Source organism: Leuciscus leuciscus (assembly GCF_965113295.1).
Source record: "Leuciscus leuciscus genome assembly, chromosome: 9".
Taxonomy (NCBI): Eukaryota; Metazoa; Chordata; class Actinopteri; order Cypriniformes; family Leuciscidae; genus Leuciscus; species Leuciscus leuciscus.
Window position 1 is genome coordinate 3043967 of NC_138733.1, and position 20876 is coordinate 3064842.

The 20876-nt window shown below is 39.6% G+C and overlaps 2 protein-coding genes and 1 long non-coding RNA gene across 4 annotated transcripts in view; 2 read left to right on the forward strand and 1 right to left on the reverse strand.

The window, feature by feature from the left end:
* LOC309506213 (uncharacterized protein) overlaps positions 1–20876 on the reverse strand; it is a 415585-nt gene that overhangs the window by 31859 nt on the left and 362850 nt on the right. Inside the window, exons 15-18 of one of the 2 annotated variants that reach the window (XM_082179916.1) lie at positions 14334–14507; positions 6953–7126; positions 4406–4579; positions 3995–4135 (exon numbers count right to left, since the gene is read on the reverse strand). In XM_082179916.1, the coding sequence (XP_082036042.1) occupies positions 4096–4135; positions 4406–4579; positions 6953–7126; positions 14334–14507 (562 nt within the window). In that variant the 3' untranslated portion in view covers positions 3995–4095. Of the gene's footprint in view, positions 1–3994; positions 4136–4405; positions 4580–6952; positions 7127–14333; positions 14508–20876 lie in introns of those variants that run through there. The other variant, XR_014208682.1, reaches the window with a different exon arrangement.
* The window catches only part of LOC309506546, a 157327-nt gene that overhangs the window by 2254 nt on the left and 134197 nt on the right, over positions 1–20876 (forward strand). The gene's annotated exons all lie outside the window — the stretch shown is intronic.
* On the forward strand, positions 16398–19954 carry LOC309505770 (uncharacterized protein; the record flags this gene model as incomplete). Its single annotated transcript, XM_082179229.1, has 5 exons — positions 16398–17128; positions 18019–18105; positions 18330–19116; positions 19702–19785; positions 19937–19954. The coding sequence occupies exons 1-5, from the start codon at positions 16872–16874 to the stop codon at positions 19952–19954; spliced, it is 1233 nt and encodes a 410-aa protein (XP_082035355.1). The 5' UTR covers positions 16398–16871.

Sequence of the window (20876 nt, forward strand, 5' to 3'; positions counted from 1 at the left end):
TTTTTATTTTTTTTTAGCTTGGTTTGGATCTGCTTTCTCTTGTATGCCTGATACAGACTCTGTGATTCTGTAAGATCAGTACAAATCACACTGTACGACATGGATCTAATAAACTTAGGTACGACATGTATGTAGACTTTACGATGATCACACCTATTCAATCCTTAGTACAGAAGAATAAACATCATCAGCATGCGCTAGTGGTAAACAAATAGAGCAAGATCAGTCACACTTTGGCAATTGTGGTTTTTATCTGCTCTGAAAAAAGAAGAGGAAGTGAAAGAGGAGAATATGGACACAGTCATGACTGGGGAAAAGAGGTGAACTTCACATGCCAATCTTGCAAATGGAGCTTGAGGAAAGTAGTTTTAAGTTTTAGCGACATGTCGCGTTGATCAATACGCCATTTCATGTTGCATTTTTATTGGCTAGTCACTCAGTAGATGTAGGTCGTAGCAGCAAACACACTGTGAGTTGATCATGATCATCTATCTTTGATCAAAAGACTGTGACATCAGCCGTCTGTGAACCGCTCTCACTGTACAACGTTTAGGAGCCACAACCACAGAAATCAACACGATTGTTTCACGATGCTCATCTTTCGTCTGGAACCGCCCAAAATCATACAGTGTGTATCGGGCATTAGATAGAATAAAATGTTTTGTAGGAGACTTTGAGCTTTGTAAGTTTGCAGATCTTATACATGCACAAACAGCTCCATAACACACTAAATAAAATAAAAAAAACATGAAAACGCATCATATGACCCCTTTAATACAGTAATGCAAATGTAATACAACTATTATTAAAAACATGATGTATAAACTCAAGCTTACATTGTTTGTTTTCCAAAAGTGAGCTTGAACATTTTTTTTATTTTTTATATATAATTATGAAAAATGAATCTTTCATTAGTCTTTGTCTCCCTCTGCTGGCACAACACAAACACATTCAAGTCAAGTCACCTTCATTTATATAGCGCTTTTAACAATATGGACTGTTTCAAAGCAGCTTTACAGTGATAATAGGAGATTACAGTAACAGAGATTGTTTTGGCTTTACAGCAGCTCTAGAATAAAGTTATTGTCCAGATAAAGTTAGTTTTGATTGATTCACTTCCGTTGCAAAGATCATTAGTTCTTAACTTAGGGGCCGCTAACACACACCTATGGGAAGTTTATGGGAAGTGTCCCCGGTTCCGGCTGACCTAATCTATGCAGCCTAACATTGAATTATAGAAGTCTATAATGTGTTGTGTGTATGCTAGGTCAAAGAGATGTGTTTTTAGTCTAGCTTTGAACTGACAGAGTGTGTCTGCTTCCCGGACAATGTTAGGAAGACTGTTCCAAAGTTTTGGTGCTAAACAGGAGAAGGATCTGCCGCCAGCAGTCGATTTTGATATTCTAGGTATTATTAACTGGCCGGAATTTTGAGATCGCAATAGACGTGAAGGAATATAATGCGTTAAGAGCTCGCTCAAGAACTGCGGAGATAAACCATTTAGTGCTTTGTAAGTAATCAGCAATATTTTAAAATTTATAAAATGTTTAATAGGGAGCCAGTGCAGTGTTGACAGAACCGGGCTAATATGGTCATACTTCCTGGTTCTGGTAAGAACTCGAGCTGCTGCGCAGGGGCGGAGCTAGACTCTCAGTACAGTGGGGGCGGAACTAGACTCTCAGTATAGTGGGGGCGGAGCTAGACTCTCAGTACAGTGGGGGCGGAGCTTCATCATGGGGCACTCTGCCACCAATTCATTTTAAAATTAAAACCGTTCAAAAATCGTAAAATATCTGATGAATGCATATGTAATAATGTGTCACTTGTTGAGCCAAGTAAGCTTATATGTTAAATAAAACCACATTTTTTGACAAGTTTGTATTGACGAACAAAGAAAACAGTTTGCCAGTCAAGAAAAAAAGCGATGGTGCTGAACAGGCCAAGTGCACTCAATCAGTGCCACTTTATATAATTGACATGGCACTATTATATATATTGAACACAAAGTTTGTTTGTAGGCTACAGGTGCTACATGAAAACTTAACTGGGATGAAAACTTTGAGAAAAACAACTGATTTATAACATTCTGACTGAGTGACTTATTCATAACTAAAATATACATTTTTAAAGACGATATTTTTTTCTTACCATTTTGTTGTCTGCTTAACGATCCTCCAGAACAAATAAATCTAACAAAACTATATACATATCATGGTCCATTATTAAATCTTCATCCTCCTCTCCTTCATGGTGGCAAATCTGCCAACCACTTTGTCCTTGTCAATATGTATGTCCCGCTCCACACACAGCAAGGTGAGATTTGACAGTCTGGCCTCATCCATGCACAAACGCAAGTATGTCTTAATGAGCCGCAGACGGCTGTAACTTCGTTCGGCACTCTTCGGGAAGAGTTTTATAAATCCTGTGGAGAATGGTCAGGTGTGGGCAGGCTTGGGAGGGTTACTTTAAAAATGTATTCCGTTACAGTTACAAATTACTTCATAAAAAAAGTATTCAGTAACGTAATCCAAGTACTATAATATGAAAGTAATGTAACTGATTACTTTTGGATTACTTCAAGGTCACGTATATAAATAAAGTCAAGCAAGAATATTATTAAAAAAAGAATTTGGTCCAGTACTGTACAATATTTGCAAAATATACACACAGGCCTGAATATATATTTATGTAAAGCGCTATACAGACATCTAGTGGCTAATGTATGGTATTACAGATTATTTTGTTTTATTTTTAACTAATTTTTAACAAAAAAAAATTTAAACACAACATTTAACATTTTTACACAATCTACATATTAGTTTATTTTAAAATAGGCCTACATGTTGACTAAAGCCGTGATCTTTCTTAATTTGCCTGACTGAACTTGGGGCGTTGGCAGTGAGAGTTCCCCTACGTTACCTAGACAGCGAACATCCCGTTACGCGAGAAAAGATTAAGAAAGGACATTTTGGGTACTAAAAAAGCTACTCTCCTAATTTCTACAAAATAGCAGCGGAATTTTCATGAATTAAAAGCGATTTTTCCCGCAGGCAGCATCGTTTCTACTAGCAGCAGTGATTCAATCTGCGTCTGAGGAGATTGTAGAAAGCTGTTATTTGCGCATGCACCAGCGCGTGGCACACGTGAGGCATTACTGGCAACAGAACCAGGAACTACTGTATAATCAAGCAGCGCTTAATATAGTGTTATTATGCCAAAATACTTATTTATTTAGTTTTAAATGAAACCATTGTAATCCTGAAAGTATTCCCCCTTTTTTTCAAAATGTAACTATAATCTGATTACTACGGTTTTTTTTTACGTAACTGTAACGGATTACAGTTACTGGATTTTTGTATCCTGATTACATAACGCCGTTACATGTATTCCGTTACTCCCCAACCCTGGGTGTGGGTAGGCTCTATCCATGCTCTATCCATGTCGTTGGCAATGAGGAATGGCAGGACGGCATCGGTGGTGAGATCCATCTTTAACTCTGAATACAATGCACGAAAGAGCGAAACTCCTCCACTGCGTCTTCTGGCTTGGGTATGTCTTCTGAGTAGAACCGGGCCAGCTCAGGCATTTTCTCCTCAGCATCAGGGTGCTCAAACCGCTTTGGGCAGAGTACTGCGAACAGTTTGGACATTTTTTTGAAGTCTGAAAATCGACTTTCATAGTGCCCCACAAAAACATAGAGAATGTAAAAATAAATATCCGCTTTGAAGTGGCGTCTGACCCCGTTCCTGTCCAGCGACGCAAGATCGGCAGCGTTTGAGAGGCCCCTAATTGGCCCGGGGCCCTGGGGCGGCCGCACACACGCTATCTCCACTACAGACTAACAACAGACAAACAAAACTCCAACTTTTTTGAACTTATACTGTTCATTTATACAAATAAAATGGTTAATATATGAATGAGAATCTGTAATCTGCTACTCTAAATTAAAAGGTGTTTCACTGCCGCCTCATCAGGTCTGTCAGAGGACTGTTGAAATCTAAATGAAGTCTTAATTTATTACAGTGAAGTCACTGTATCTTCAGTCTCTGTTGATTCTGTTGACTGAGAGTCTCTGTAGTGGATCCTTATTCACCATCAGATGATCATCAGAAGATCAGACTGACATCTATAAGTCCTAAAATAAAACACACAAACAGTCACATATGCAGTATGAGACATTGCATATGTCACATATTTTCATAAGAAAACTAACTAGATAATCTATATTAATTCATTCTCAAACATAGCTTTTTTAAAGCTTTTTTATTATAGCTTTTGTCTGATGCTCAAAGTCACTTAACAAAATCAAAAGCACATGAAAGGTCACTTTAACACAACGGACAGCTGATACAGAACCAGCAGAAATGATCATTACACTACAAAAATTGTTAAAAACTATTCTTACTCTAGTGTCTCCAGTTTATAATGTGGATCATCCTTCAGATCCTTCAGCAACTTCACTCCTGAGTCTCCTAGTTTATTCTCAGACAGATACAGTTTTCTCAGGTGTGAGGGGTTTGATCTCAGAGCTGAAGCCAGAGCAGCACAACCTTCATCTGTGACACCACACTTCATCAACCTGTAGAGAACAATGACACACATTAAGCATATATCCAAAGATAAACAAAACACTTAAAAATAAATAACAACATAATGCTGTCAATATGAAATATATATAAAAAACTCAGTTCACATTGTTAAAATACATCAGTTAGGATTAGGGGATAGAATGTACAGTATAAAAAACATTATTTCTATGGAAAGACCCCATAAAACATGGAAACCCAACGTGTGTGTGTGTGTGTATGTGTGTGTAAGTGTGTGTGTTTGTTCTTCATGTATTTGTAAACATTTTAAGGAACTCTTAATACTAATGTAATTAATGTCCAATAAAGCCTGTATTAAAGCACTTAATGACATTTTCTGATTTTCCGTGACCTAATCTAAAGTGAGAACTATTTATGGTTAAAGCATTATCTAACTTTTTACATAAGCGCTAATTAAACAATAACACTTTGTTAATTACAGTGACAATGAATGAAGAACTCATTATTTGTATATAGTCTCTTAATATATTAACTTCAGCTTATATGCTATTATATACTATTCATTAACTATAAACTAATAGTTTGCAAATGATTTATAAGCGCTGTGTTACTGTATACTTGTGATTATTTCAAACTGGTCACCATTAAGTGTAATTGTTCCTTTTGTTTGTGATGGTGTGATTCTTCTTTTTCAAAAATAACAAAATAAACATAGTAAATATTAAGTTGACTGATAGCATTATTATTATTTTTTTCAAGATTTCCATAGATATGGTGATATATTGTTATTAGTGGTCGACCGACATTTATAATTTATAATGGTTTTTTGATGGCCGATGCCGATATCTTAGAGAGCAGGGTGGCCGATGGCCGATATAAAGCCGATATTTTTATATATATATTTATTTTAAACAATATTTAATAAATTAAAAATAAATTTGAAAACAAATCTTTTAAATAAACATGTTTTTATACTTTAGATGGCAACTTCTTTAGATGGCAACTTCCTATTACAGTATTTTTCACAAAGTAATTGTTTAGAAATATATGAATATGTGAATAAAAAGAAAGTAAACACTGTAACAGGGCACTCAGTAATCTGGTAATTTTGTGCTGGTAATCATATTTTTTCAATAAAGACAAGGTAACGCTAATTTTACATACAGCACAGTGAAAATGAAAATGACAGTTGGCAACTGGATATATCACAGATATGAATATGACACAGTTGGCAACTGGATATATCACAGATATGAATATGACACAGTTGGCAACTGGATATATATCAGCATATTTTAAAATGAAGGATTTCAAGTTTTTCGATCGCGTCTCCTGTGAAGCTGATCTTCTGTTCGCATTCACTCACTTCTCACGGATCGACCGTCACTCGCAGACAGTAATGCACACTTCACAAGATATCACAGCTGGATTCAATTAAATCTGCAAGGTTTGTGAAATTAAATGTTTATTAGATATTCAGAGATTTGTTTAAATAACGTAGATGCACATTTGCTGTATTATAGTATTTTAGCCTGATTGTTTGCCTTTTCTGTTACAAATAATATAAAAGCAAATGCTTTACTTTACTTACTTCGCATACCATTTACTTTCTTTGTTTACCAGTTCTGTCTAACAAAGTATTAGATATGACTGACAGAGATCGTAAAATAATGAAGACGGAGAATGTGAGTGAGCGCTGTTTGATCTGAGGAGCTGCCGTTGCCGATCTCTTCTGGCGCTGGTGTTCTCTTCTCAGCGTCGCCCGTCAAAATAAAAGTCCGGAGCGCTGTCAAAATAAAAGTCCTGCTTCCAACACATCGACCAATCATAAAAAACGTATCGGCCAATGCCGATATTTCAAAAATGCCAAATATCGGCCGATATATCGGCCTTGGCGATATATCGGTCGACCACTAATTGTTATTGTGTGTTATTTTGGCCATGATAATCATGTAGTGATAAATCTGATATGGTGACAGTCCTGGTTCAGGTGAAACACACACCACTTCCCTCTTTTCAGCTGCACACACACATTTTTAGGAAATGCTCACGCTTTTACAAGGGTCTGTTTGCACAAGCATTACAAGACAACTTCATTTACACCAAACATCTGTGCTTTAAAAACCCTCTTCACTGTCTCCTGCATCTGTTGTCTGGTTTGTAGTTCATCCGGTTTAACTGTTAATTTTACTTTCTTTTGAGAGATAATAATATAGTAAGATGTAAATGATCATCTTCAGGGAGACTCCTTCACCGCTGCCTTCTACCGCCGGCAGGATCTGACGGTTCAAGCTGGAATCTGTCGCTGAACCACCGGATGAGGCTTACGCCAAAGATAAATTGTATACACTATCTACATATTAATCCTTATTCACTCAGAGTCTTTATGGTGGAGATGATCTTACCCCAGTTTCTCCAGTTCACAGTGAGGATTCTCCAGTCCAGCAGAGAACAGCTTCACTCCTGAGTCTCCTAGTTTATTATATGACAGATTCAGTGTTCTCAGGTGTGAGGGGTTTGATCTCAGAGCTGAAGCCAGAGCAGCACAACCTTCATCTGTGACACCACACTTATCCAACCTGTAGAGAACAATGACACACATTAAGCCTATATCCAAAGGTAAATATGACAATTAAAAAATAAATAACAATGTTGTCAATATGAAATATATACAAATACTCATTAGTTCACGTTGTTAAAATACATCAGTTAGGATTAGGGGATAGAAGATACAGTTTGTACAGTATAAAAATAATTGGAGTAATTGGAATAATCCACTGGAGGTTCGTAACAAATTGGGGGCTCGTCCGGGATTTTGTTTTCCCAAACACTTCGGGTTGTATGGAACAAAGCTGTAAGCAGTTATCGTTTCTATTGGTGTTGAAATTGTTTTGTGTGGGTTTTCACTGTCCAGTCATTCCGGAGAATACCTTTTCCCCAGCTAGTTAGAAGTTTCTAGCTAGGCTGTTCTGCAGTCTTTCCATTGGACACTTGGTTGTTATTTTTCCTTTATTATTTTCGGGGCAAATCCTGGGTGGGGACGAGATCCCTGTCGGGGGTAGGCTTTCGGGGCCCCGGCCGCCGAAGTTTGCCTTTAAAGTCGCCTCAAGCCCGGCAAGCCCCAGAAGACAGTTTAGGATAAGTTTTGGGTAGGCAGGTCCTGGGGAAGTGGTTATTCTTTGAGGTAGCTGGTGTGTTACTGCTTTATTGTGTAACCTATGCGATCTTGTTGTTGCGTGTCTGCGTACACTTGTTGTTTGTTGCACTGTTGGTTTGTGTTGGCCAGGTAGCTATTGTGGTGAGGATGACTGCGTTTAGTTAAGAAGAGTTTGTAGTCAACCCTACGCTAGAGCAGCTGGGTGGATGTAAGAAAACTGACCTGTTTGCTATTGCTAAACATTATGGTTTTTCTGCGTCTAGTTCCCTGGTTAAAGCAGAGTTGCGGGCAGTTGTGGCTGACGGGTTAGTGCAGAGCGGTGTTGTTAGTTCATTAGATTTGCCCGCCGGGGCAGCAGCAAAACAATCTGGTCCGGTGGTAGAGGAAGTGGCCACGCCACATGATGTGACAGATACACCCGGTGTGAAGCGGGGCGAGGGTAGGCAGTTCACTCTGCCGAGGTATAATCCATTGTCCGTGGAGTCCTCTTCTACTTCTGGAGGGGATGCGCGGCTGAAGGTTCGTTTGGCTCGGCTCCATTTGGAGAGGGAGGAGCGCGAACGAGAGTACCAGTTCAGGAGGGAGTTAGAGCTTAAAAAGATAGAAGTTGAGTCCACCAGGGTGTTGGAGCTAAAGAAGTTGGGGGCAGAAACAGCCATAAGAATGCGTGAGTTGGAGTTGCAGTCAGCAAAGTTTCCAGCCGCTGTTGCTGATACAGTGTCATCAGGATCTTACGCTACTGGTAATTTTGATGTAAGTAAACATATTTCTCTGGTCCCCGTTTTCCGTGAAACTGACATTGAGAGCTATTTTACTGCATTTGAGCGCATTGCTGTTGCCCTGAGTTGGCCAAAAGATGTGTGGGTCATCCTGTTACAGTGTAAACTGTCAGGGAAGGCTCAGGAGGCGTGCTCATTGTTGTCTGTGCAAGACAGCCTCTCCTATGAAAAAGTTAAGAACGCCATCTTGCAGGTGTATGAGCTAGAGCCAGAGGCATACAGGCAACGTTTCAGGGCTCTCAGAAAGGGGGTAGGCCAGACTTACATTAATTTTGCTAGAGAACAAGGGATTTTGTTTGATAGGGGGTGTGCTGTATCATAAATCATCTGTAAAGCCGATGATTTCTCCTCAGTTCGCGAGTTGATGCTGTTGGAAGCGTTTAAGAACTGTGTGTCTGAAAAGATTGTCGTTTATCTCAACGAACAGAAAGAAACCACGCTGCAGCAGGCTGCCACGCTTGCTGATGAGTTCGCTTTGACACACAAGAACACGTCTGTCAGACATTACTCGTTCTCTTATGATGATACTGTAAAGAAGCCTAGTAACACTCAATGCATTCGTGTTAGTTCAGGGGCACAGGGGAACAAACGTTGTTTTTTTTGTCATAAACCCGACCATCTTATTGCAGATTGTGCTCTGTATAAACAAAAGTCCCAATCTCCAGTGTCTAAACCACCAAAAGGAGTTGGGTTGACTAAGACTGTATCTCCCTATGGTAGTCAGTTGGTTTTGAAAGAACCTGATGAATGCTTCAGGCCATTTATTTCCAAGGGACTGGTATCCCTCACAGGTAAACCTGAGGATCAGCGTCCGGTCACAGTTTTGAGAGACACAGGTGGCACACGCTCATTCATCCTGGCTAGCGTACTGCCATTGACTTCTCAATCTGCCTGTGACGTGAGCACTGTAGTTCGGGGTATCGGGATGAGCTTTGTGCCTGCTCCTTTACATTCCATTCATGTGCAGTCCAAGCTAGCATCTGGTTTCTTTCCTGTGGCTGTTCGGTCTCGTTTTCCTGTTGATGGTGTAGATTTTATCATGGGAAATGACATTGCTGGCGGAAAAGTTTATCCGGACCTAGAGGTAGTGGATACTCCCATCTCTGAAACTGAACCTGACGAGTTGGTTCAGAAGCACCCTGAAGTTTTTTCGGTCAGTGTGTTGACTAGGGCGCAAGTTCGTAAGCAGGCCCAAGGGGTGGATCTCGCGGATTCACTATTTTCCTCTGTTATAAGGGAGGACCAGCTGCCCTCTAGTGGAGAGGCAGAGAATGGTCTTGAGAAGGGCCCTGTAAAGGGTCCTGTAAGTGTCACCCCCCCTGTCACTGTCTCTAAGAAAACATTGCCGTTAACCCGTGAAGTCCTTGTCGAGGCTCAAAAGAGTAATCTCACCCTGGCTGATGTTAGTGGGTGTTCAAGTAAGCAGCGTTTTTTTATTGAGGATGGGGTGTTGATGCATAAGTGGGTTCCTCGGGGTGGGACGGCAGATGATCTGACTGAGGGTTGTGACACTGTTTATCAGGTTGTAGTTCCGGCGGGATGGCGTCCGTACGTGCTAGGGTTAGCGCATGAACATTTGTGGTCGGGTCATCTAGGTGTCACCAAAACTTACCATCGTGTGCTCGAGCATTTCTTCTGGCCAGGCATTAAGGCAGATGTAACACGCTATTGTAAAACTTGCAGTATATGCCAAATCGTTGGTAAACCTAACCAGGTCGTGCCTTCTGCCCCGCTGCATCCAATTCCTGCTATTGGAGAACATTTCGAGCATGTTATTGTGGATTGCATTGGTCCCTTGCCTAGGACTAAGTCAGGGAACCAGTTTTTGTTAACTGTGATGTGCGTGTCCACCCGTTTTCCGGAGGCTGTGCCATTAAGGAACATCACTGCTCCCACTGTCACAAAGTCTTTCATTAAATTCTTTACCACTTTTGGATTACCAAAAGTTGTAAAGACCGACCAAGGTACTAATTTCCTGTCCAAGATTTTCCGTCAGACGTTGCAAGAGTTGGGAATTTCACATTCCGTGTCTAGCGCTTATCACCCTGAATCACAAGGTGCGCTTGAGCGTTGGCACCAGACGCTTAAGTCCACGTTAAAGAAATTCTGCTATGATACAGAAAGAGACTGGGATGAAGGTGTGCCGTACGTGCTTTTGTTAAACCAGGTGAACAAGTGTTGGTTTTACTGCCTGTGCTCGGCGCTGCCCTTACTGCTCGTTTTTCAGGACCCTATGTGGTGGAAAACAAAGTGTTGGAAACTGATTACATAATTCACACACCTGACCGTAAAAGAAAGAAACGCCTGTGTCACGTTAATATGTTAAAGTCTTATCATTCCAGAGAAGTGGCTCAGGGGAAGCAGGAAGAAACTCCGGAGACTGCTGCTCCAGGCGACAACGTTGTTTCCTTGGTTTGTGACAGGGCAGAACCTGATGATGGGTTAGCAGGGCTCGGTGAAGGTCAACAGGGTGGTAGGTTGCCCAATTCGGAGCTCTTGTCTGACCTAGAGGCACATTTGTCATACCTCTTACCTCCGAATTACTCCACTATAGAGAAAGAGACCCTTGCATTGCTGCTTGCTTTGCAGCATTTTGAAGTCTATGTTGGTTATAACCCCTCTCCAGTTGTTGTATTTACAGATCATAACCCTCTGGTTTTCCTGTCCCAAATGTGTAACCACAACCAACGCCTGATGAGGTGGGCTCTGTTGGTGCAAGGTTATAACTTGGAGATCCGTCATAAGAAGGGAGCTGACAATGTGATAGCCGACGCATTGTCTCGCGGGTGAGAGGTTTCCCTATTCTTCCGCTGTCTGAGATTAGGTTGTCTCTAGTTGGATTTTATGAGGGGGAGTGTTACGGCCCTTAGGCCGTGTGTATGTATGCCAGGTGTACTGCTGCTTGTCTGTCCTCTGCAGGTCCTGTGTGCACACCTGTCTCCAATTGGCAATCAATTACTGTGCACACCTGTTGGCAATCAGCAGGAGAGCGGGAGCTGGTAAAAAGGGAAGAGAACAGGCAGACTGATGTTGAGGCGTGTGGAGAGCAGACGTCTATACGGCTTACCAGAGCTGGGTGATACTGCAGTGCCGCTGACCCAGAGAGAGTTGTCATGAAACAACTTCACAAAAGGTCTTTTAAACCTCATAATAGTTTCATTATTTCTGTGATACAATAGTTTAAATTATCATAGAAATACTGGAATAAAAGTTTAAAGTTCAAATATAAACACTGATGTCTACAGTAGCGATCAAAATAGAGTAAATCAGCTTTTGATAGAATCTTGGAACTTAAAATAACGCATTTATCGATTACATTGTTTCGCCACTAGGTGGCGACAAGTGACTGTTAAAAAATGTATTTGTTAATTAATTATTTATTGAATAGAATGTAGTACTGTATGATGCTTCTGAAATAAAACTCAGAAAGATCTGATGAATTGTTTTTGTAAATATGACTCATCTTATACATCATGTACAGTCTGTATAAGTGTATGATTTAACTTTTCCTCATGGTCTAGGTCATGGGTCACCAAACTAAGGCCCGCGGGCTGACTCAGGCCCGCCACCCCCCTTTGACTGGCCCTCCAGCCCCTCTGCCCCCCACTACTTGAACCGGCCCTATGAGGCAATCCCCAAAAGTCGTCATGGTACGGGCGTCACGGTTTGGTGCATACATTTACACAGAGAATACACGGTATAAAAATAAATAAAACTCGCGTGCAATTTAATTAATGTAATGCGGAACTACTGTTAGATACACGGGTTCTTTAGGGACACCTAATCTGTAGCTCCGCCTTAGCTCTGAAGCAGGCTGCGATGTAAAGATTGCTATGCTGGAATATGTTGAGAGAGAGGTGTGGGCGCGATCGAAAAGTCGTAAAGTGTTTACTTATATTTGTGTGCGTGTGTGTGTTTTGTGTGTGTGTGTGAGTGAGTGAGTGAGTGTGTGAGGCGCGGCCGCGATCGAACAGTGGAAACATAAAAACATACTCCGTCATTTAGTTTATGCAGGACATCATTCAAACTGCAATGTGTTTAAGTTACTGTTAATTAAATTTTTAAGGAAAACAAATATATAAACCTGAAATGTAGCAGATTAATTTTCAATTCATTCAGGTACAATTACCAAACATATCAAGGTATTTTTATTAATTGAATTAATAAACTAATTATATAAAAACTATTGTCAGTGCACTACAAATAAACTGGTTCTATGCCTTTACTTTATTAATAAAACTTTTTTTTTTTTTAAATACAAGGCTTAAGACATTTATTATTCTTTTGGTGGTCCAGCCTGAGACATGCACAAGCCTTCTGCATTTTTGTTTTGCTTTTCCCTCCATTGTACCGAACTCGTACCGAACCGTGATGTCTGAACCGAGGTATGAACCGAACCGTGACTTCTGTGTACCGTTCCACCCCTAAAAGAGAGTGCAGAGTTTTCAAAGAACAGTGGACCAACGATTATTTGTGAAGAATAACTTTAATTAAAACAAAGTGTGAAGACTCGATTACAACTTTTGCAAACCACTAGTAAAGAAAACAAATATGTGCCAGGAATCAAGTGTTGATATAGTAGTGTGGATATAGTAGTGGGGATGGCTGTGCCAGGCTAGTAATCTCTACTACACAATGAGGCCTGCTGGTGGTCATTTTGGTCTGGGTCATACAATTCTATGTTATATAGCTGACCCGGCCCCGGCCCCGGCCCCCAATCACAGTCAGGAACGATAATGTGGCCCCCAGAGAAAAAAGTTTGGTGACCCCTGGTCTAGGTGTATCGTCCCAGCCCTAGTGTGTGTGTGTGTGAGAGAGAGAGTGTGTGTGTGCTTCTGTGTGAGCTTTGTGTGTGCTTAATGTATTTGCAAACATTTTAAGAACTTTTAATACTAATGTAATTAATGTCCAATAAAGGCTGTATTAAAGCACTTAATAACATTTTCTGATTTTCCGTGACCTAATCTAAAGTGAGAACTATTTATGGTTAATACGTTGTTAACAAAGCATTATCTAACTCTTTACATAAGAGCTAATTAAACAATAACACTTTGTTAATTACAGTGACAATGAATGAAGAACTCACTATTTGTATATAGTCTCTTAATATATTAACTTCAGCTTATATACTATTATACACTATTCATTAACTATAAACTAATAGTTTGCAAATGATTCATAAGGTCTTTGTTACTGTATACTTGTGATAAAGTGTTACCATTATTTCAAACCGGTCGCATTAAGTGTAATTGTTCCTTTTCTATGTGATGAAGTGATTCTTAGTAAAGTAAAGTAAAGATGAATTTGACTGATAGCATTATTATAATTTTTTTCAAGATTTCCACAGATATGGTGATATATTGTTATTGTGTGTTATTTTGGCCATGATAATCATGTAGTGATAAATCTGATATGGTGACAGTCCTGGTTCAGGTGAAACACACACCACTTCCCTCTTTTCAGCTGCACACACACATTTTGAGGAAATGCTCACGCTTTTGCAAGGGTCTGTTTGCACAAGCATTACAAGACAACTTCATTTACACCAAACATTTGTGCTTTAAAAACCCTCTTCACTGTATCCTGCATCTGTTGTCTGGTTATAGTTTGTCTGGTTTATTTAACTGTTAGATTTACTTTCTTTGGAGAGATAATAATATATGAAGATGTAAATGTTCCTCTTCAGGGAGACTCCTCACCACTGCCTTCTACCGCCGGCAGGATCTGACGGTTCAAGCAGGAATCTGTCGCTGAACCACCGGATGGGGCTTACGCCAAAGATATATTGAGTACACTATCTACATATTAATCCTTATTCACTCCGAGTCTTTATGGTGGAGATGATCTTACCACACTATCTCCAGTTTACAGTGAGGATTCTCCAGTCCAGCAGAAAACAGCTTCACTCCTGAGTCTCCTAGTTTATTCTTAGACAGACTCAGTTCTCTCAGGTGTGAGGGGTTTGATCTCAGAGCTGAAGCCAGAGCAGCACAACCTTCATCTGTGACACCACACTCCCTCAACCTGTAGAGAACAATGACACACATTAAGCCTATATCCAAAGATAAACATGACAATTAAAAAATAAATAACAATGCTGTCAATATGAAATATATACAAATACTCATGCAGGGATGCAAACACATGTATGGTCAAAAAAGAGAGAGGTTATCGAAGCCCTCGCCCCGCGGCAAATATCCAGATACTTACATAATTGTGATGAATTTAATCCTTTGTAAGTTATCATTTTGCAGTGTAAGATTTAGGGGTGGCACGGTACATGAAAAAACATCCGAACCGTTCGGTTCGCTTGTCTCGGTTCGGAGTGTGTGTGCGTTGCACGGATTGACGCATGCGCAATGTAGCCTCATGCCCATGCTAATACAATGCTAAATCATAAATCAGACGTATGTAGAATAACATTACGATGTCCAGCAATCGATTTAAATAGTACACTGGGTTTACTTACACATTTAATGAGATCTACTCCACTATATGTTGTATTTTCACGTGAATAAATACATAGATCGACTGTTTCACGTATGTACTTTAATGGTCCAGTGGCAGAACTTTTGCCAAGCGTGTCATAGGTTCTGAGATCTAATCCGCACTCGTATATATATTTTTTTTCTTTTTCATCAAAACCGATTATGTTTATCAGTGGTTGTATATCAAGCAGGGACAGATTTGTGTGAATTTTGTATTGTGATTTCACCGGAACGAATAGAGTAGAATCTCCTCAACGGATTGAAGTGCGCGTCCGAGTGAAGAATGTGCGGCCGCTGCGGCGTGTGCGCGAGCCACAAGAGAACACTGTATCAGCGCCAACGAGCACTTTGATCACTTGATTAAAAAAAACACATTTCAGCGCTAGATTGCTTCTTATTTAACAAACGAACGAAACGAATACTTTGCTAGTTAACTGGAGATGTTTTATTTATTTGTATTGGTACATCCGTGCTGCGAGATAGTATCGACCCTGGCAAAAAGTGGTGGGAACATGTCCCACCCGCAAATTACGCCTATGATGACGAGACACGAGGAGAAATTGACAAAGAACTGTCCAACACAGCCCACGTAGCTCTCAATACAGATGGATGGACCTCCAGGGCCACTGAAAGTTTCCTCACAGTAACCGCTCACTCACTCACTATATTACTTCGGAATGGGATATGAGAAGCTGCGTTTTGCAAACACGCCCCATTTATGAAATAAATAAATAAATAATTAGATAATTAAGCTATATATCATATGCTGAAGTAAATCTTTGGAGTGTTAAAGATTAAAAGAAAAAAACAACAACAAAAACCGTACAGACCGAAAACCGTGACCCTAAAACCGAACCGTGGGTTTTGTGAACCGTGCCACCCCTAGTAAGATTACAGTTAACACCTTTAAATATTACATAAATGTATTATGTATTTTTATTAAACTTAGTGAGTGTATAAATCAGCAGCAAAAAAGTAATTCTTGAAAAAATCTGCATAGTAATTTTATAAAATCTAAACATGTTAATAAAAACAAATTACTATTAGTACTCTTATAAAATTCAATCAGGCAATCATACATTTCACAATTTTATATTTATATATCAATGTCAAGAATTCAGAAGTGTATATATTTATAAAGCCTATACACTACACAGAAATAATATACAATTAAATTATGCTTATTTTAAATGTACTGTGCAGGCTAGGTGTAAAAAAAAAATAGGCTTTTAATAATCTTTCAGTGCGCAAAACCATGATAATAATTATGAAATGATGTGCTCAAAGCAACATGGAGTCACAGTGTGCTGCGCTGTGCATTTAAAAGTTCACGCCACGGCACAAAGCGAAGAAATGTCGAACGCACAAATCCTAGTGTATATCTGTCCAACAGTTTATTGATCATTTGTTTCTTCACAGTTTTAACCCCCTGAAGTCGGCGGTATCGCCGGCGATATCAGCTCGCTTTTTTTTTTATCAGTTCAAAAGAGATTAATTTTGCTCTGTTGACTTTGATATTACAAACACGTGTCATACATCAATCGATTCTGTTAAATGTGTATTATTTTTGTGTATACTCACAATAAAAACAAAGTGTTTTGCTTTTTGACAAATAAAGAAAAATAAACACGAAGCGAGTTCTGCCTTCTCTCTGTCAGTGTAGTCCATTCTGAAACGCGTCCGAAAATGAACAATAACTCCGCGAATCCTTCTCACACAGACACGTGATATATGTCTTTATGAAGCTTGAAATCTCTTCTTTTAAACGAAGTAATTTATATAAAAAACAAATATTCTCAGCTTATGTAATCCGTTTGAAAGCAAGGAGAGGTCCCGTTTTTCCTTCTGCTTCATTATCTCTATAATGAGCTGAGGCCGCCACGCCCCCGGCGCTATTCAAATGGTAAATAGTTTAGGTAATCTATTTGCATCGCACACGCCCCCCGATCAATGCCATAAAAACACAGTCTCTTCATCCGATTCACTGATAGTTCATCGCGCTCCGAGGATGGCACGTTTCTCCGGTAAAGACGCCCTTCAGATGATTCTGGACAGCGAGGAAGAATTCACCTTTTCCTCAGAGGAAGATTGCAATTCGGACGATGAACGGGTGCATTTTCAAGAGCGAATTGATCCAGCCGAGGATACATGTTCTGAGTAAGTTGTTTACTGTTATATAATTATTTTTCTGATAATATAGAACTCATATGAATTTTCAGACTATATTTTGCCTAGTTTTGGCTAGCTTTTGACATCTTACAGGAACGATTGCCTTACAATATCCCTAACATTCGTGTATACGCTCAAGTGTAAACTTTTTTAAATGTAATATTGCTCTTTAAACATATTTGTATATGAAATATATTTCACTCAGTTTTGATTAGCTTATGACACTGGTTAAAATGCTAAAATACTGCCTTATGCGTAATGTAGCATGTTTGTGAATATCTGCTTAGGTGTAATGTGATTTAGTGCAAATAGATTTCAGCCTCTGGTAAAATATGTGATAGGCTACTGTCTAAATACATTATATTTTTATATAAATGTTCGGTTTTGGTTAGCCTATGACAGTGTTTATCATGCTTCAATACTGCCTTATGCGTAATGTAGCATGTTTGTGAATATCTGCTTAGTTTATATAATGTGATTTAGTGCAAATATATTTCAGCCTCTGGTAAAATATGTGATACTGTCTAAATACATTATATTTTTATATAAATGTTCGGTTTTGGTTAGCCTATGACAGTGTTTATCATGCTTCAATACTGCCTTATGCACAGATGTTTGTGAATACAGGTGTAAATTTTTTAAATGTAGTGTAGTGATCGTTCGCGAACGATCCGTTCATTGCGTGCATCACTAAATGCATGCGGTGTATATCGCCCATCAACAGATACTCGCGGTGACGCGGTCTACGGCCCATAAATAGATATTTCTCCATCCTATGGCCTATCAACAAAACATTGTGTGTCCATAACCATCAATTGCTCATCAGTTTACTTTGAATAATGTATGCTAACAGTTTTACTTTGTTGTTGTTTTTTTAGGAATGTGTCAAGCTCTCCTTCTCCAACACCCCGCAGAGGGGCACGCAGGTGTCGTTCAGTTCTCAGTGCCATCGAGAATCATACTGAGTAAGTGCATAGACGTAATATTTTACAGATGAAATGTAGCCTGATTGTGTTTACAGCATCATAATATAAAAGTAGCCTACCTATTCTTGTGTGAAATGACAAAAAAACGTTGTCTTTTTTTATCCATAGCCATTAGTGATCGATAATGATAATACAATTTCTTTGATTGTGTTATCAGCATGCTCACGTGTTTTGTTTTGTTTTTTGTGTGGTTTTTTTTACAGATGTGACAATGAACATGTCCAAGCTCCTGTCCCGAAGAGAGCCAAGGCAAACAAGCAGGCAAGCAACAGGCAGTCCACTCTGGCATGGAAAACAGAGACTGATGTTGACATGGTTCCACAGACTGTGCGCTTCCGTCCTGCACGGGAAACTGGACCGCAACTGAGCCCTGTTGACTCACATTCACCCATGAGTCTATTCAAACAATTTTTTTCAGAAAGTGCTGTCTCAACTCTGTGCCACAACACAAATGCCCAGGCTGCCAAGGCAACTGCAAAGGGCAGCAAATATAAATGGACAGATGTCAGCATCAGTGAGATGTACCGCTACATTGGGTTGCTATTTTACATGGCCATGGTGAAGGTCAGCTCCATCAGCGACTACTGGCGGCAAAGCAGTGTTTTCTCCGTACCCTTTCCAGCTACAGTTATGTCCCGGGACAGATACCGCATCATTTCATGGAATGTGCACATGAGTCACCCAGATGCAGATATGGATAATGACAGAAAGAGGGCCACACCTGAACATGACCGTCTTTGCAGGGTCATGGACACGATCCGTCAGGCTTGTAAATCCATCTATCATCCTAAAAGAAACTTAGCTGTGGATGAAAGAATGGTGGCATGCAAAGCACACACAGGTATGACGCAGTACATGAAAGCCAAGCCAACCAGATGGGGTTTCAAGTTGTTTGTTCTTGCAAACTCATCGAATGGATACACTGTGGACTTTTCTGTGTACACAGGAAAGAACAACTTTCCCACAGGCCATGGACTGTCATATGATGCTGTAACATCTCTTTTAGACCACACATTTTTAGGTTCTGGGTACCATGTGTACATGGACAATTTTTATACAAGTCCAAAGCTCCTCAAAGACTTGTTTGCAATGAAGTTTGGTGCATGTGGGACTTACAGGGACAACAGGAAGGACTGCCCTCGGAATGCAGCTAATTCACTCTCTAAAAAATCTGCCAGAGGATCCATCAGGTGGATTCGCGATGGTCCTCTTGTATTTGTGAAGTGGATGGACACACGAGAGGTATCTGTCTGTTCTACCATCCATCCTGCTTATACAGGAAACACTGCGCAGAGGAGGGTGAAAACGCAAGATACATGGAGGACAAAGACATTTCCATGTCCTGCACCTGTGACTGAATACAACAAGCACATGGGGGGCGTTGACCTGTCTGATCAGCTGATACAGTATTACACAACACAGCACAAAACCATGAAGTGGTACAGAAAGATTTTTCTACACTTCTTGGACATTGCTTCCACCAACTCTTTCATTGTGCACAAAGAGCTACATGGTAACTTGTCCCATAAAGAGTTTATGGAGCAACTTATCACAGAGCTCTGTGGTGTGTCACAGAAAACGGCACCAAAACGGACCGATAGTGACCATGTACCGGTTCCAGGAGCTGAGCTGACTTCAGATGACAGGGATGTTGCCACAGTTGGTCGCCGGTCATGTGTGCATTGCAAAGCAGTGCGTGGTAAAAAGCAATTAACACCATGGAAATGCCAGGCATGCAATGTTCACTTATGTCTTCAACTGAACAGGAACTGTTTTCAAGAGTGGAATAAAGATGTGTGACTGTGTTCAGATGTGTGTGCTCTGCTGACCACCTTCCACTAACCATCAGAGTTCAGAAATCATTCTGATATGTTTTTTTGTTGTTTTTTTTGCTCACATTTGATTCGCTTAGAGCCCGCATCAACGGGGCATAAGCATTTACTGTGAGATACCTGCCTTTACTTTTGTTTATTTATCGCTCACAATTGCTTTGTTTATAGCCGACTGATTATTTTTTTATTTACTGTAGAATATACTGCCACATCAAATAAGCTTTTGTTTAGCAATTTCTGCTCATATGTTCTATATATATATATATATATATATATATATATATATATATATATATATATAAAATACTATTTTTGTCAAAAATAACGTCATCAACTAAGATGTTAGCTGTTCCAATGTTGGCTATTTTCAAACTAATGAATACATATGATAAAATGTAGGCCTATAATCATTTTTTTACAAAGAAAGAGTACACTTGAAATATTGTTGAAATTGTAATTATTGTTGTAATTGTAACCTTTTTAATAAAATAGCAAAACATATTTACAAGATAGATGTAAGCAAAATCTTAAATGGTCAATAAAAGCCTTCTTCTAAATATATCTTTTGTCCTTGCATTGTGGCTCAGTCAGTGTCACACCTGAATGAATGGCTAATTATGCAGAGTGGGTGTATTCTAAGGTGTAAACCACTCCTCCTTCACGCCCCCTCGCATATTGGCTTTGCAAGCAAAACCTGTCTTACACAATTTAAATCAATGTACTGTTTTCTGTGAACGATAAAGCAAGACTATTTTCACATAATTTTGAAGCCAGAACCCGAAGCGATAACATCCATTTGTCAAAAGTCTTATTGACGCATATTTAGTATGAGTTTTGTGATCTTATTTCAGCAACTTTCATTTGTATTTTTTTCAATAACCACGCATAAACATTATTCTCTTAAAAATACAAACATCT